Consider the following 17816-nt stretch of genomic DNA (forward strand, 5'->3'; position numbering starts at 1 on the left):
GGTAGATGTGGTCGATGGAGGTATTGACGTAGCTGTCTTTGAGGTGCATGTCAACATTGAGGAAGGTGAGTGTTGGGCTGAGGAAGGCAAGGTGAAGCTAATGGGGCAGAAGGTGTTCTGCTTCTGTGGGAGTGTGGTTATGGGGTCTTCACCCTCAGTCTAAATCAAGACAATATTGTCTAAGAATCTAAACCAGGTGAGGGATTTGGGATTCTGTGTGATTAGGAACAATTCCTCCAGATGGCCCATGAAAATGTTTGTGCAGGATGCTATGTGAAGGTCCATTTCTGTACCATGGGTTTGTTTGTAGGTGATGCCTTCAAATGTGAATTAATTTTGGGTAACGTATATTGGTAATTGTGACAAGGTTATAGGGTTTGAGTCTGTAGGGTAGTGGGAAGACCATAAGGCCCTGGGCATTTTGGATGTTAGTGCACAGGCAGGTGGTATCGATATTGACGGGTACGATGCCATGTGGTAAAGGAACAGGAACTGTGGACAATCAGTGGAGGAAATGGTTGATGTCTTTGGTATAGTAGGGTGAGTTACAGGCTGAATGTGTCGTTCCACTAGAGCTGAGATTCTCTTAGTGGCAGCCCAGTAACTGACTACAGTGGGGCATCCTGAGTAGTCTGGAATATGGATTTAATGAAGTATGTACAAGGTAGGAGTGCAGGGAGTGCTAGGGGTGAGGAGAGTGGTAGTAACAGGAGAGATTCTGGGATGGGCCTAACAATTCGAGGACAGACTGGGGATCCTGTTATATTTCTAGAATGAGGTAACCGTGCAAGGGTATTTAGTTGGACGAATCTGACAGCTGATGCTTCTGCCACAGTAATCACTGTGGTTCAACAGAGGTGGAGCCTTTGTCAACAGGTAGAATTATGAGACCAGGATCAATTTTTAGGTGGTGGATTGCTGTTCTTTCTGCAGATGTAACGTTGGCTTCCATATTGAGGGATTTGGAGAATGATGGTGAGGCAAGGTTTCAGCTAAGAAGTTCTGGAATTTTAAGAGGGGGTTATTTGGTGACAGTGGGACGTGGATCATGGTTGGATGAAGAATTGAAATGAGATGACCATAACCCAGCTCCCACTGCTCCCTAATAACACCCTCTTAATGTTCCAGAATTTCTTTACCTGAAACCTTGTCTCACCATCATTCCTCCAACCACCATGGAAGACAAACTTACATCTGCAGAAAGAGCCACAACCCACTGACTAAAAATTGATCCTGGTCTTGCTGACAAAGAATCCACCATTGTTGTTTTGAATCGCATTGATTACCAGGTAGGAGGAGTCCACCAGCTGTCAGATTCATCTGCCGGCAAGTCCTGTCACAATGACCCCATTCTAGAAATACAACATGATCTCCAATCCCTCCTCAAATCGTTAGACCCATCGCAGAACCTCTCCCCTGACAATATCTCTGCTCACTCCTACCACTCCCTGTTCTCCTACCTTGTTTATGCTTCAAGAAGACTGCCAACTGTGGCCAGTTATTGTGCTGCCACTGAGAGAATCTCTGCTCTCATAGACCAACACATTCAGCCTATTACCTCCAATATCAAAGACACCAACCATTTCCTCCACCAATTGTCCACAGTTACTGCTCCTTTAGTACATGGCAACCTGCTCATTACTATTGATGCCACCTCCCTCTGTACTGACATCCCTAGTCCCCATGGCATTGCGACTATTGGACACCACCTTTCCCAATGCCTGACTGACTCCGAACTTACAACTTCCTCCCTGGACGTCAGGACCTACTATATCCTCAACCACAATTCCTTCACCTATGGAAGCATTACCTATGAATAAATCCATGGTACAACAATGGCCACTTCTATGGTTCCATCCAACCCGTCCATGGGTCAAGTAGAGTAGCCCTTCCTAACCACCCAGAATCCCAAACCCCTCTCCTGGTTCCGATTCATTGATGATATTTTCATGGTCTTGGCCAAGGGTGAGGACATTCTAGTCACATTCCTCCAGAAATGCAGCACCTTCTTCCTCATTCACTTAATCTGGTCCTCCTGAACACAAAAAGCCAGCTTCCTAATGTTGACATCCACTTCAAAGATGGCTACATCAGTACCTCCATCCGTATCAGACCTACCAGCTACAAGTGATACCTTCGGATCAATAGTCGCCACTCATTACATACAGCCTAGCCACCAGTGGCCAACACATTTCCAGTGATGAGCAGTCCCTCTTCAAACATACCAAGGGTCTCACTGAGGCCTTCACTCACCGAAATTAGCCTCCTGACCTGGTGCAGGAACAGATCTCCTGGAATTGCCTCTTGTAATGGTACACCCTCCTCAAACATTACCTTTTTTATAAATGTAGCTGATACCAGGATTAATCCCGAATTTGTGTAGATGAACATTCTCAGCTGTTTCACTAAAATAATTTCATTTGTTTTTGTATATGATGTATTATATTTTAGGCTAAAATGTATAAAAAGAAATTAATTTGGTAGTACTCTGTACATACAGATAAAATAACTCTTCTTTTAGAAATACTTGAAATTACGAAATTTCTGGAATAGTTAAAATTCCTGTTATTAATTTGCATAACCTGACGATATTTATTAAATTTATTTCTGGACTCATTTATAAAATAATGATGTAACCCGGTGAAAATTCTTCTTTTTTCGAGAAACTTTGTTAACTCTTTTGTTTTGTATACTCTTTGGAATATTGTTGAGTACCACAGAATGTAGATAGTAGTGGGCACGCCTCTGATGGAAACGTAAGTATTCTTTAATATTGTCTGCAACAATGTAATTGATGGTTGTATGAAAATGGATATATAACAAAAGAAAATCATAGCAACATATCTATTTCATCAGTTATTTAGTCATCTGGAACCAAGTAAGTCAAAATTTCAGCATCAAGAATGTACTCCTAGACGCAAGAACTGAAGAGAAAACGAGAAAACGAAGATAAGTAAAAAGTTTTACTTTTGTACATTTACGCCTCACCAAGCTTTCAAAACTTGTGGAGAGGCAGAGAATTTTAATAATGATGAGTGGGAGGGTAAGATTACAGTCTCCAGCCACCCACCACCTCCCCCACCTTCCTACCGCCCACAAAGGAGCACTCTTCTCACTATCAATACAACCCAGGACTAGAGTAACTGAATCACATTCTATACCAGTGTTTCGACTGACTCTTGTCGTGCCCAGAAATGAGAAATTATCCTACCCACTATCCTTTCCACCTGAGTCATGCGCACAGGCTTCAATGATGGTCGTGTTTTTGTCTTCCGATCAGAGACGCTGGTGGCTAAGCGGCTGTTTAGAGCGTTAGTGTGTCTCAGCATAGTTAAGTACACTAACGTAGCAAATAATTAAGAGTTGTCATCTTGCACTGCAAGCGTAGCTGGCAGGGCAGCAGACGTTTGGTTCTCACTCTCGCACAGCTGACGCTGGCTACTGGGCCGGGCGAGCCGTGTGCCGTCTGCCTGCTTCACTCTCTCATGGACATTGGCTACCACCAGGCGTTACCTCTTTCAAGGGCGGTCGTTATCAATGTTACCCACCTATTTTTAGTTGAGGGAATTCTCCCGAGATGGCACGGCATTTGATACCACGCATTTTGCTTTCCTGCTGTTGGTACAGCACAATTCGTTTGTTGCTTTGCAGCAGTTTTGTGCCGTTTAGTTGGTGTACGTTTTGAAGAACAAATTTGGCACATATATACTACTTTCATTTCCAAGTAAGTATTTTCATATGTAAATTTAGTTGATGCTAATGACCCTCAGTGCAATAGTTACGTGAAACAAGTTCATATATTTCATATTTTTGTTATTTTAATCTAGGTTAGCGCTGCTAACCACCGCGCAGCTGGGAGTCAGCTTTCATTCAGTGTGGCAAGGAGGTGTCTTAGTGATGATGAAATACGAAAACTACTTTTCGAGGACCCGACTGTGATAATATTGAGTTATCATGTTTTGAAGAGAGTAGCAATGAAGCAGATGATTATTCACCAGAATTGATGACTGTAAAACGATTCAATTTTCTCCTCAGTCATATTCATTCAAATGACAACTCGATGATGCCTAAAAGGGGACAGGCCAATTTTGACAAGGTTTTTAAAATAAGGCGTCTTGTTGAAATGTTGAATAAAAGGTCTGCACAGAGCCATCAGCTTTATCAAAAACTAGCAATTGATGAGTTAGTGGTGAAATTTAAAGGCAGAAGCTCAATGAAGCAATACATGAGGAACAAGCCTGTGAAAAGAGGCTATAAAATATGGATGCTGTGTGATGAATCTGCTTATAATATGAAGTTCCAAATTTATACTGGAAGATTAGCTACAGAGAAGGCTGAACTGGGACTGGGTGCACGGGTAGTAACAGATTTATGTGAAGAACTTTATGGCAAAAATCATATTGTTTTCATGTGTAATTTCTTCACATCTGATAATCTTTTTGTCCTACTAAAAGCCCAGAAATCATTTGCAGTTGGAACTGTGAACCGTACACGTAAATTCCTCCCAAAACTGAAGGATGATAAGTCGATGAAACGAGGGGACTTCGACAGCAAAGTCAGCAATCATGTTGTAGCATTTTAAAAGTGGACGGACAAACGAGCTGTGAATTTGATCTCTACTATGCATGATCCTAGTGACACCACAAGTGTAAATAGGAAGGAAAAAGACGGATCAACTACTGTAGCGGCATGTCCCCGTGAATTGAGTGACTATAACAGGAGCATAAATTTTGTTGAAAATTTTGATCGCCTAAAGGAGAGTATGGTTGTGATGCAAAAGTAAAAAATGGTGACACAGGATTTTTTTCCACTTTATTGATATGTGTGTGGTGAATGCGTTTATCATACACAAAGAAATTGAAATTGAACCATTCACGAATAAAGACTTACGAAGGAAAGCGTACGAAGCAGTGCTTGCCAAGGCAATTGTCCATCGCAGTGGCCTAAGTCAGAAAGGGAAGAGCGTAACTCTCAGTAAACATAAACCACACGTGGACAAACAAATCATATTGGAAGGTGGTGCACATCAGCCAAAACAGGCCACAGCCACATCAAGAAGATGTGCAGCATCCAGTACACGTGCAGTTCCTGTTAGAACAGTGTGGATGTCTTCTTCCTGTAATGTGCCGCTTTGTCTACGAAAAGGCAAAACTTGCTTTCAAACATTTCATTCTCAATAATGATGTACTTTTGAGTTGTTTGTGTAAATAATTTCCTAAGAAAACTGTTCAAAATTTTACCTCTTAAAATTTCTCAACAAATAAGTAACTAATGGGTATTATGGGCGGTGGTTAACGGAGGTAACCACAATTTAATTCCCTGTAATTAAAAAAGTAAGCAAAATATTGTGAAATTATATTGAAATAAATTGTTTTGTTTGGTAAGAAGTTTTATAACTTTGACAAATCAAGTGCTTTCATTATTAAAAAATTTCCTGCCCTAAAAGAGTTAAAAAATGTGTGATTAACATTGATAACCACTGCCCCTGTAGAGTTCGGTGCGTGCAGTATGTTACACACACTCCCTGCGAATCTGAAGAAGTCTTATTAAATATTAATCGATCTTTTCCATACTTAGTGTACCAAATTCTATAGATAACACAAGCACACTGTTAAAATGTCACTTCAATAACTTCAATGCTTTCGGAGGTATAAAGTTTTACCTGAAACAGATAATAGCCATGCTGGCATTGTGAAACGGCTGTACTGTATTCATCTATAGTATCAACTGAAACTGCAACCAAGAGGATAAGTTCATATAATCTAATTTTCTGGGATTCTCTTAAGTTTCACTACCACAAATTTCTAGCGTAATTAAAAGTACTTTGGAAAAATATTATTTCATCGTGTTTTGACTGTGTGAGTGTTTTGGAGAGACTGACAAAGTGAATGGAGGGCATACGTTAAGTTAGAATGTGATATTTTATTAAAACTATGTAAATGTATGCGTGAGAAACTGATTGTGAAGTAGGGGAATTTGTGACGTATGTCCAAGTGAGCCTGAATTTATAAAAGTGAGCCAGAAGGGGCGTTGAGTATTAAATTTATTAATAATTTATTTTGTGGAAAGGAATGGTATTTTGTTTTCATTAAATTTTATTTAGTTTCGGAATTACGAGATTTCTAGTGTAAATTGCTTGTGGTAATCTAATGGGCTGACGTTAGAAATACCGCGAGTATAGGCGATTGGATTGGCTGCGTAACATACTAGCCAACAGGAGCGCAGCATTGGTGCTTCAGCTCTATGGGTCGCGCGAGAACCGTCTTCTGGTAAACACCTGTGTTCAATCGCGCTGATCAAATTTGCACCAAAATGAAGAAATCCGCTCGTTTGATCGGTGCTCGTGTAGTTGATGAAAAGCGGCTGCAGTGTTGAGAGTTTTATGAAAGTTTGAGATTTGTGAGTGATTTATTTTAGGAGATTTCGCGTACGAAAATTTCAAATCGTACATAAACTCCGCGTGACGAGTTTCGTGCAAATTACGAGGCATTACGGCGAGCATTTCTTCACAAGAAGCCCACTGGAAGACTGGATGTGTTACCTCGAAAGTGGTTGTGAGTCACTGACTGTTTAGGACGTTTAAAATATCGGGTCAGATTAAATATCTTGTCTGCTTTTCGGTGTAAACTTGTTACAGAGACAGTAACATTGCATAATTGACGTCGGGATGTTAAATACGGACTTTATAGTCATTTTCCTTGTTTTAAAGACAATAAAGCGCTGAAAGGAAATGTGGTGTCACCGCCAGACACCACACTCGCTAGGTGGTAGCTTTAAATCGGCCGCGGCCCATTAGTACATGTCGGACCCGCGTGTCGCCACTGACAGTGATCGCAGACCGAGCGCCACCACACGGCAGGTCTCGTGAGACTTACTAGCACTCGCCCCAGTTGTACGGACGACGTAGCTAGCGATGCACACTGACGAAGCCTCGCTCATTTGCAGAGCAGATAGTTAGAATAGCCTTCAGCTAAGTCAATGGCTACGACCTAGCAAGGCGCCATTAGCATTACATAGCTTGTATCTAAAGAGTCTCACTTGTATCGTCAAGAGCGATGTACCACAAGGATGGATCAAAGTTAAGTATTCCAGGAGCTACGTACTTTTCTTTATAGCATTCATTACGTATCCAGTTTCAGACCTATCTACTAGCCTGCGTGAGTTAACGCGTGCCTTTCGGCTACTTCCGAGTGGCGTGGCTGTCTTGTTACGCCACAACAGGAAATTTTTGACTTTTTTTTCAAGCGACTCGCTCAAGTATCCCGGACGTTCGATAGTTTAAGTAAGTTGCAGCTACTATCCATGGACTGGAGTTATGTGACCTTTGCCTGGTAGGTATGTAGTCGAATCTTGTTCAACGCTGTTTTTGACGGCTAAACCAGTATCTACCATCGCATTATCTACCTACCTTACCCTGGTAGGTGGACCGATTGATTAAAGGACAGTGAGAGGGCAACCCGCCCTGCCGCAGTGCAGGTACAGCTATGCTGTTATGTACTATTCTGTGACCTGATTGTACTACTGAGTGTATGTTTTGAATGCCGGCCGAAGTGGCCGTGCGGTTAAAGGCGCTGCAGTCTGGAACCGCAAGACCGCTACGGTCGCAGGTTCGAATCCTGCCTCGGGCATGGATGTTTGTGATGTCCTTAGGTTGGTTAGGTTTAACTAGTTCTAAGTTCTGGGGGACTAATGACCTCGGCAGTTGAGTCCCATAGTGCTCAGAGCCATTTGAACCATTTTTTATGTTTTGAAACAGCTGTTTGGTCAAAGTGATTTGATGTTAGTAATTTGCCCTCGTTTTACTGTTCAAGTTTATTTCACCCATGAAGCAATGTCTTAACTTTACTTGGCTGTAATTTAGTGCGGTGTTCATATTTAGAGAACTAATGTGTGCTGTTGTTATTGTTTTACTAAGCTGTAGATATTTTGTGCTTGTTTTGTGCAGTTCCTTTTACTCAAACGTTATGTATATATTAGCTGTGCAAATGATCACTGAACTATTTACAATTCTAGTACTATTAATGGACTGACCTCGTCGCTTCTCGTAAACCAAGCAGGTGGAATACGAGTAACTGCCTTAAACTGTTTGCGCTACTGTTGGTCCGGAATCGTTTCATAAAGTCAAGTGCTCTTGTTTGCATTGGTCAAATGGTTACTTCTTACTTGAAGTGTCTTGAAGTCATTCAAATTGTTGGTACGACAGGGAGCAATCATCTACTGTCTTAAATCACACACAGCAAAATTAAAAGATTAAAATTAAATGGGCTTGTGTTGTTTAATGCCAATGTATAATTCTAATAGTTGTAACTGCTTTTCACGGCAAATTTTATGTGTTTGTGTGCGTGAGGTTACGTATGTTTACTACCATTATTAAACATTTTAATTAAGCGCTGTGACTTCTTGTCTATATCTGCTGCTAATAAGTTTATGTTACAGGTATCATAAGTTATTCTAGCCAGAAGGGCGAAGACGTGGACTATTGTTAGGAGAAAGACCAGCTGGACCTACCATTGGTAAAACAAATGCCAGTATTGTGGCGCGTAAACCGCCTCACTCCACAGATTAGGTACTGTTGTTAATCTCCCGGTTGTCAATAGATTCACAAGGATTGCATCTATTGTTAACTAATGGTCTTGAGGTATTTCTCGAGTCAGCCGTTTGTGAAATTATGAGCTGTAATTATTTGTTTTAAGGAGAAGGTCACACTTGTAGATTCTTGGAATTCTGTGTATATACTTTTTATTGTCAATATTATTTTACTGTCAACAATCTGAGTTGTTGTGTTAACAGTGTTCTTTAATGATGGTTATCAGAGTTTGTTTAAAGTTTTATAATTGACGATCTGTGTTGGAGTGTTTAGAGTTCTGAAGAGACTAACAATAAATCTATTTTTAAGGTGTGTTCGTAAAGTGGTTTGCCATCTTACCATTCCCCTCCCACTCCTACCACTTCACCATCCGTTCCACAGTTTTATTCCATCACCCAGTCTACAAAATATCGTTGTCTAACCGCTCATGTCTCATAACTCTGTAACAGAGCTAGATGCAAGGCTTGTCCCATACATCATCCCTCCATCACTTGCTCAAGTCTGGTCATAAATGTCACCTGTCCTGTCTAAGGTAGAGCTACCTTTGAAAGCAGTCATGTGAACTGCTAAGTAAGTTGTAATCACTGTGTTATATTATATGGACTTGACAAGCAGCAAGCGGCCACTGACAAACTGTGGCCAAGAGACAGCTAGAACACAGAGTTGCGAACATGTTGCTAAGCACGTACTTCACTTCAGTGACTGGTTCACTGCTGCGGCATGTGGGTCCTCTCTTCACAGCAGCTCTTCTGAATTGTGCAGATGGGAATTACTCCCTGCAGGATACCCGACATTCCTGTAGCTTCACCAGCCCCTGCCTGTCACCCACTATCCCCTTTCCTGCTGCCACTTCAGCAATAGACAGCCTTCTATTCCACCAATGCCCAAACCTCTACCTCTTCCCCCCCCCCCCCTTCTATTCTCTCATTCTCTGTCTCCACCCCCCTCAGACCTCGCAAGTGCAGCTACCCTGCCCCCATCACATCCCTGCATGCTCCCACAAGCAGCACTGCACCCTCCCCTCCACCCCCCCCCCTTCACGGCACGGCCACCTCCTTACCCCCACCGCTCAGATTGCTTCTCCCATCAGGCACAGTTTTATGCAGTATGGCCTCAGCAGTTGTCATGTTTGTGTGAGTTGTTCTTGCTTGAATGTGTGAGTTTTCTATGTTAGAAGAAGGCCTTTTGACCGAAAATTACTTGTATAACAGTCTTTTTGTTGTGCCTGTCTGCGAGGAATGTATCCTTTTCATAATATTGTCGTTATTCCGTGCTGGACTTTCCGTTTCTTTTTCTTTTCTGTGATACAGTAGAACTGCTAATTGCTAGTGAAGGTGAACCATATATCTTAGACACGGAACAATACTGACTGCTTCATTAACAGGACACAATACACACACACACACACACACACACACTCACAAGTGCATGCAGAAAAAATCTAAAGATTCTAGAATAGTAAAAATATAGACTTTAATTAAAAGTGCCTGGACACTGGTGTGTCACACAAACTAAGTGTATATTAGACACAATATTAGACTTAAAGGTAAATAAAGATATGACGTACATGCAGTTGCCCAGAATAGATGGAGAAAAAGGAACCTAACCTAGATGTGGGGCCACGTCAACAGAGGGCGAGAGACTCGGAAGTACTGGCTATTTCCTCAGCCTCTGAAGGCCAGTAGCAGTCGATTGGGCAATGTATGTCCACGAGCGAGAGCCTCAGGTACTCCCTCCTGGACAGCATTGAGGGTGGCAATCTTCCACAGTAGACACGTGTATTCCTATTTTCCTGTCTTCTTAGTGAATAAATTGTTATTTTTAAGCATTTCCGTTTCTCACTTACTTTCAAGTATACAAGTATAAATGCTGCAAAACGCTAAGAAACCGTATAAGCTTTTCTATAAGTAAATGTACAACATAATATCGTCAAAATATGACCGGTCTTAGTCGCTAGGTGCGAGGTCAAATGTAAATGACAAGAAAGAAAATAGAAAGTAATAATAAATACACGGTAAGTTCCTGGACGTGACGATACTGTCAGCGCATCAGACAGTGCCTTAACTGTATTCTCACCTTCGTGCAGTCGTGGTTGCATACACGATCTCCAGGGGTGGTTCCCTTGCACTCCGTGCCGTCCCAGTCCACGAACGGATTCACGTCGACAGATGTCAGTATCTGTGAGACGTCGGGGACAGCGACGATCGCCGACACCTTTTAACACGGAGAACATGCCTTGATTATGAACATAAAACAACTGAATTTACTGGCAATCTGTAACTTGCATGCGCTTGCGTATGTACAATCCGGAACGCTAGAAAAGTTATGTGAAACTGAAAATAACAGTTTAGCGGATAAGGCTATTAAGTGAATCACAGCACACAAATATTTTTAGATTACTAACTGAGTACCAGGCGTTGCCTGGGGACGTATACATGCCGCTTCTGTTAGTTCGCCTTACCCCTCCTCCCCTCCCCTTCTACCTCCCACGTCCTCCTGCCTCTCTCTTTCTCCAAATCCTGCTCCCCATCCCTTTGTCCATCTCTTCTTTCCCCTCTCCATCCATCTCCTCATCGTCCATTTTCTTTCCATGTTATCACTTTCAAACGAATTGGAGGTAGCTGGTTCTAATCCCCACAGTATGTCTATCTGCAGCAAACTATTCAGAAGACTGATGACCCAAAAAAAAAAAAAGTATGTAAGTAATATGTATACCAAGCGTAGTTAAATCGATTCAGGGTTCCAGAGGAGTTTTTTACGCTAGCCTTCACCCACAAACGCACGTGTCACATATATTTAACATATTTCACACACATTTGTGTACATATTTCAACTTCATCTCTAGCGAATTTCACCCTGCAGTTCCGTCTGCACACATCTCAGTGTTTGTGATGTCATATCAGCTGAACTATGTTTGGTGCAACAGTACAATTTTGGAGGCGCATCCAGTGGTGTCGTTGGATATTGTCTGCAGAGCGTGTTGCGAACAAATTTAGTTGTAAAGAAGTAATAAATTAAAACGTCACGCATGACGTCCTATTTTCTGAACTATGTGTCGTACAATAAAATATTTTTGCAGCTGCATTCAATGGTACGTGTGAACACTGTCTGCAAAATTTGTTGAAAATAGAGTCAGTAGTAAGGAAATAAAATAATAAAAGGTTGTTGTGTTGGCAGAAGAGCCAACACCGTGTTACGATTGGAGGCCGTAATGCACGCGTTTTAGCTCACGCATGCTGGCGTGAAGAGGGAAGAACTATACTGACGTGAGGTCTGGAACATGACAAGGAATTAGAATTCAGAAAGCGGATGTAATTAGTTTGATACTTAACTTTAATCCATTAATGATGAACGTCGCTCTTGGCGGTACATGATTCAAAATATTATCTGTTCAGGATACATAGTAACTGAATATGGCGCCTTGCTAGGTCGTAGCAAATGACGTAGCTGAAGGCTATGCTAAACTGTCTTCTCTGCAAATGAGACCGTATGTAGGCAGTGAACTATCGCTAGCAAAGTCGGCTGTACAACTGGGGCGAGTGCTAGGGAGTCTCTCTAGACTAGACATGCCGTGTGGCGGCGCTCGGTCTGCAATCACTGATAGTGGCGACACGCGGGTCCGAGGTATACTAACGGGCCGCGGCCGATTTAAAGGCTACCACCTAGCAAGTGTGGTGTCTGGCGGTGACACCACAAAGATTATGTCGTATTTATCTACTACTGACTCTATTACCAACAAATTTTGGATACAGTATTCACATGTACCACTGAATGCAGTTGGAGATGAATGGAAAACGGCGCTGATCCACCCGCTCCATAAAAAGGTGACAAACAAGACGTAAGCAACTACACAGGCGTGTCACTACTCCCAGTCACCTACAAAATCGTCTCAAAGTCACTGCTGAATAGAACTGTAGCAATACCAGACAAACAGCTTGGAGAATACCAGGGAGGGTTCTGGAAAGGCCACTCCTGTGCCGAACACGTTTCTAATTTGAAATCAATGATCCGACACAGAATGCTGAATGGCAAAAATACAGTGGTTTCTTTCACTGACTTCAAAAAAGCCTTTGACTCGGTGGATAGAGAGAACCTAGATAGGATCATTAAAGAATTTGGGATAAAAAACAAACTGGCTAGCATTATCAGGGAAACCTTAACATGCACAACATCCAAAGTGAAGCTTGTGGGAGAATTGTCCCAACCGTTTGAAATCAAGATGGGTGTGCGACAGGGCGATGGATTCCTACCTATACTATGTAAGTGTTTCCTGGAGAAGATTGTGAGAATTTGGAATTCCGAACTTGAAAATCAAGGGTTTAGATTAGCCCAATCTGTCTAGGGAGAAAATCGGGAGGAATCAAAGCCAACTGCTTGGCATTCGCTGATGAGTTTGCAATACTTTCAGAGAACTTCTAAGCGGCTATACAGATCAATCTACTAGAAAGGAAGTAACTCGATGAAAACGATTTATTGACAGGTAGTCAGCACGGATTCAGAAAATATCGTTCTTGAGGAATACAACTAGCCCTTTATACTCATGAAGTAATTAGTGCTATCCATATTTTAGATTTCCAGAAGGCTTTCGACACCGTTCCTTACAAGCGTCTCCTAACCAAACTGCACGCCTATGGAATATCGCTTCGTTATGCGCTGGATTCGTGATTTCCTGTCAGAAAGGTCACAGTTTGTAGTAATAAACATAAAGTCATCGAGTAAAACAGGAGTAATATCCGGCGTTCCCCAAGGAAGTGTTATAGGCTCTCTATTGTTACTGATCTATATTAATGACATAGGAGACAATCTGAGTAGCCGTCTTAGATTGTTTGCAGATGATGCTGTCATTTACTGTCTTGTGAAGTAGTCAGATGACCAAATAAAGGTAGGGCAACCTTCGTGCCAGAGTACTCTGCATTGTTGCCAAATTTAATCAAGATGGCGGTGATGACGTCATCCAAGATGGCGGCATGTAGATTTGGTAACAGCGCATTACGTCATCCAAGATGGCGGCTTTTGGCAGGAAAATAGGTCAATTGTGCTATGTCCACTAACTTAACACCCATAAAAAATGGCACCAATTTTGCATTTTGGCGGGAAAATAGGCCAAGTGGGCTACGTCCACTAACCTAAGCTTCCAGAAAAAATTGGCCCCAAATTCAAATTCCAACAAGATAATGCATGCAAAACCGTACTTGTCTTTATTATTATTCATTATTGTTATCATTTATTAACATTCATTATCATTTATTATCATTTATTATTATTATTGTTATTTATTATTGTTGGTCTACCTCCACTAGAAAATTCGCTCCAAATTCAAATTCCAGCACGATAATGGCTGCAAAACCGTACTTGTCTTTATTATTATTGACTATTATTCATTATCATTCATCATTTATTATTATTTATTATTATTATTGGCCTACCTGCACTAGAAAATTGAGCCAAATTCAAATTACAACACGATAATGTCTTGAAAACTGTACTTCTATTTATTGTTATCATTTATTATTTATTCAAGTTGTCTGATTTCGGTGGGAAGAAAGCCATTTGCGTTACATCCATAGCAAAAAATGTGTCAGAAGTTCAAATTCCAACACCATAATCTATCACACGTACGAACTTTCCCCGTCACTTATCTTTTTTCACTGGCAACCTATCAAAGTCTTGTCAAATAATGATAAAGTGCACTTATAGTAACCTAACTTACATACTTTGGTTTTTCAGGGGGAAAGGGACTGAAGTCTTTCTTTCAAGCGGTGCAGTCATCACTTGTTCTCCAACACAATCAGTACACATCTTTGATATCGCAAAGCAGTCGCCACGACGCCCGCACTCCAGCTGAATTAGTTCAGATCGTCGCCACCCCCTGGGCCCGCCAGCCAGTGTGCGGACCCACTGCCGACGCCTGTCACGTGAGGCGGCCGCTCGCTCTGGACTGGCGGCGCGCTCAAGCGGCCGGTGCGCTGGGGGCCCAGCGATCCCTCCCACGTCGTAAACATGTTTTCGCTGGACACGCTGGAGCTTGCCGAGTTTGATGTCACAGCGGGCCCTTGTCCGTTCACCACGTGTATTCGTCGCCTCCACACGTTTCCCGCCAAAATTGTTTGCCTCGGAGCTGAATCACACAACGGTCGGCCGTTCCACAAAGAACGCCCTGCCACACTTTTGGCGCGAAAGTTATTTTCCTGGGCACATTCAAACCTGTCGATGCCGACTGTTCACCGTACACCATGTGTCTTTGTGCGACTGAGAGCGCCGTGCTACACTTTGGCGCCAAAGTTTGCTCGACAGTGGAATCCGCCGTGACTGTATAATAGCACGTTTGGTTGGCACTAGAACGCTCGCTAATTGACTCTCTCTCGCGTGCGTGTTATAACTGGAGACTCGCCCCGCTGCCACCCCGCTGACGTCCGACGGCTTACGTCACCCCCTCCATACACGCAACGGACATAGTCTTCTGTAAATATGCAAACTCCCACATCGCTCATCTAACCTATCAATTATCTAATTCCACTTCAATTTTAATTACATTAAATAATTCAATTTACAATTTCATATACGTATGCAAAGGTCTTCAACTACCTAATTTCAACTGCTTTTCGAGGACCAGACCGCCACCTCTTCCTAGGAACCAGCGCTGAGTTTGAATTCTGGCAGTAAAGAAAGGTCACTTCCGCTTTCACTACCAACCTAAAAAACGGCACTTGTATTGACCTCAGCCACCTGACCGCCACTCCCTCCTAGGAACCAGTGCCAAGTTTGAATTCTGCCCGTAAACAAAGCTCACTTGCACTTCCGCCACCAGCCTAAGAAAATTCTTGCAAACGAAGCTCATCACCACTAAACTAAGCCACCAGGACTCAACCTCTTCCTACGCATTTTGGGTAAAAGGACTCACCCTGCACTAGGCACATGAATGGAGGAACGAATTATTTTATTTAGGGATGGAGTATATGTATCACAGTACACACGCAACGACATGTCCCACACCATACAGACCTGCAAACCACCCCTACATAACTCATTTGTAATGCTCTAGACACACGCTTGCTAATTGTAAACAGTTAAAAATAACGCATAGCACAGCCTACAGACATGCGAACTGCTCGTAAATAATGCAAAACATTTACGTCCAAATAGCCAAACAACTCCTAATTTTCGGAAACAATTTCAGTGCCTAGGCTGATGGAACGAGGAAGGAGTGTACTTCATTTATTTGGGACATATCTTTTTGAAACTTTTGCATCTCATAGGTTTAGATATGTAAGGCTGACCTAAGGCGGGTTCTGAACTCCAGTAGCGCACTACACTTGGCAACACAACCACACCCATCAAAATATTCATTCCAATCCAGACCTGTAACTCTTCTACAGATAAATTTGTCCAGTTATTTGTCTACTCACTCACAGTCTGACCAGATTGCCGTTTTTGCTCAAAAACCGCTCAGACTGCAATGTGCTGCTCGGAGAAGTAAGGAAGGACTGCACTCTATTTATTTCGAGTCCTTTTATTTAGTCGTGGAGTATATTTGTCACAAAACACCCGCACTGATCTGACTGTGGTCATCTGACACAGGCCACAAACACATAAACAACTCCTAATTTCACCACACAATAGCAAACTGCTCTTAAATAATGCAGTACACAATATCCGCAGATGAGCTCTGTACTCTTAAACTCTCCAAATAACGCACAGCACAGTGCACAGACGTGCTCGCAAAATAGTGCAACAGACGCGCCCAAACACCCCCAGCTGCCAAACCGACCAAAAGTCTCTGCTCGGTCTGCCCCAGACATGACCTCAACACAGTCGCATTCGCGCCTAACACCGGAGAAACTGATATCACCTAAGTGCCTTAGATTACGCTTCAAGGCAGGTCGCGTGCATGTGCGATCGGCGGGAGAGGGGGTTCCAGAGCCTCCAGCCAAGTTCAGCTTCCGCGCGTTCGTGACAGTCGACCAGAAAGGGCACTTTCCTCTGACGCATGTGAAAGCTGCATTGTTCTTCTCATGTATGCCACCGGCGTCTCAGGTCTGGACCTGCCTTCACGTTGTAACGACAACTGTACATATAATAATTTTTTTCTGTATGAATTTCGATAAATTAGTGTGAACAATGTTTGAATTTATTTCTTTTTCTTTTCGTGTCATGTTAAAGACACAGTGAGCAACTTTTGTAATGAATATTATTATTTATGTTGGATTTCAAATAATGTGATAATCAAAAGAAAGTGTACTATTGTTAAAACTATTGTAAGATGTGAAAATTGTAATTTAAACACTTGGTCCATACGTAGGTAATGCATTAGGATATGTGTAGTAGAAAACCTGTGGTGAATACCCTACCTGTAGGGGAGCGGGAAAAGGTGGAGGCAGGCGAGCGCGGGAAAACGCACACTGGGCGCGGTTCGGCACAACGGGCTCAAGAAGTCAGTCGGAGGCGAGCAACAGTAAGAGTCGGAGTGGTGAATTGGTCAGAGGAACACGTACCGTACCGAGGCGGCTACCCAGGAAAAGTGGATTCCATTGAGCCTCGGATGCACCGATTCCGATGACTACTTGGCATGGCTATATTCTGAGGCACAAAGTTGGAAAGATTACGACGCTAAGAAGATGGAAAGTGCCGATGTAGTGTGAGCCTTAGCCGTGCTTGTATGTGTGCCGTGCTGCCCGCTACCTCGCTGCCCGCCAACCGCCGCACCGACTTGCACAGGTCAAACATTTATTCCATCTTTAGAAGTGTATCTGTGTGGACCAGTGTCGAAACTGTTTCTAATTGTTCAATAATAACGTGACTTTTACCAGAATTGCTTTAGCCATGACTTATCCTGATCACTGACCTAGACAGGATCCTTACCTCGTATTGTGCAACCCGAGTATCCTGAACTGAAAATCTAAAATCAGTGTTAATAAGAATTATCAGTAGATCTCTCTATGCTATAAAGAAGTTTAAAAAGTCTATGTGTTATTGCAAAAGTTGGTAAAGAACAATAGTATGACGAACTTGGAAGAGAGTTTTTTTGAATTGAGTTAGCGATGTTATTTAATTAATTTGAGACAGAACTAATGACAGTTAAATTATTCAGAAGTAAGACAAAAGAGTAGTTATCCATAAATAGATAATTTTGAGTGTTAATTTGCCTTTTAAGACTTAACAGTTTCAGTATAACGACCATAACAGTTTCAGGCCCCCCCCCCCCCCCTTCTCTTGTCCATTCTTTCAAACC

General features: G+C 42.3%; 1 protein-coding gene across 3 annotated transcripts in view; it reads right to left on the bottom strand.

Annotated features, from left to right (window-relative positions):
• The window catches only part of LOC126260801 (uncharacterized), a 386456-nt gene that overhangs the window by 351752 nt on the left and 16888 nt on the right, over positions 1-17816 (bottom strand). For all 3 annotated transcript variants that reach the window (XM_049958160.1, XM_049958161.1, XM_049958163.1), the window contains exon 2: positions 10664-10801. In XM_049958160.1, the coding sequence (XP_049814117.1) occupies positions 10664-10801 (138 nt within the window). The remainder of the gene's footprint in view (positions 1-10663; positions 10802-17816) is intronic.

This window comes from Schistocerca nitens, chromosome 5 (genome assembly GCF_023898315.1).
Source record: "Schistocerca nitens isolate TAMUIC-IGC-003100 chromosome 5, iqSchNite1.1, whole genome shotgun sequence".
Classification (NCBI taxonomy): Eukaryota; Metazoa; Arthropoda; class Insecta; order Orthoptera; family Acrididae; genus Schistocerca; species Schistocerca nitens.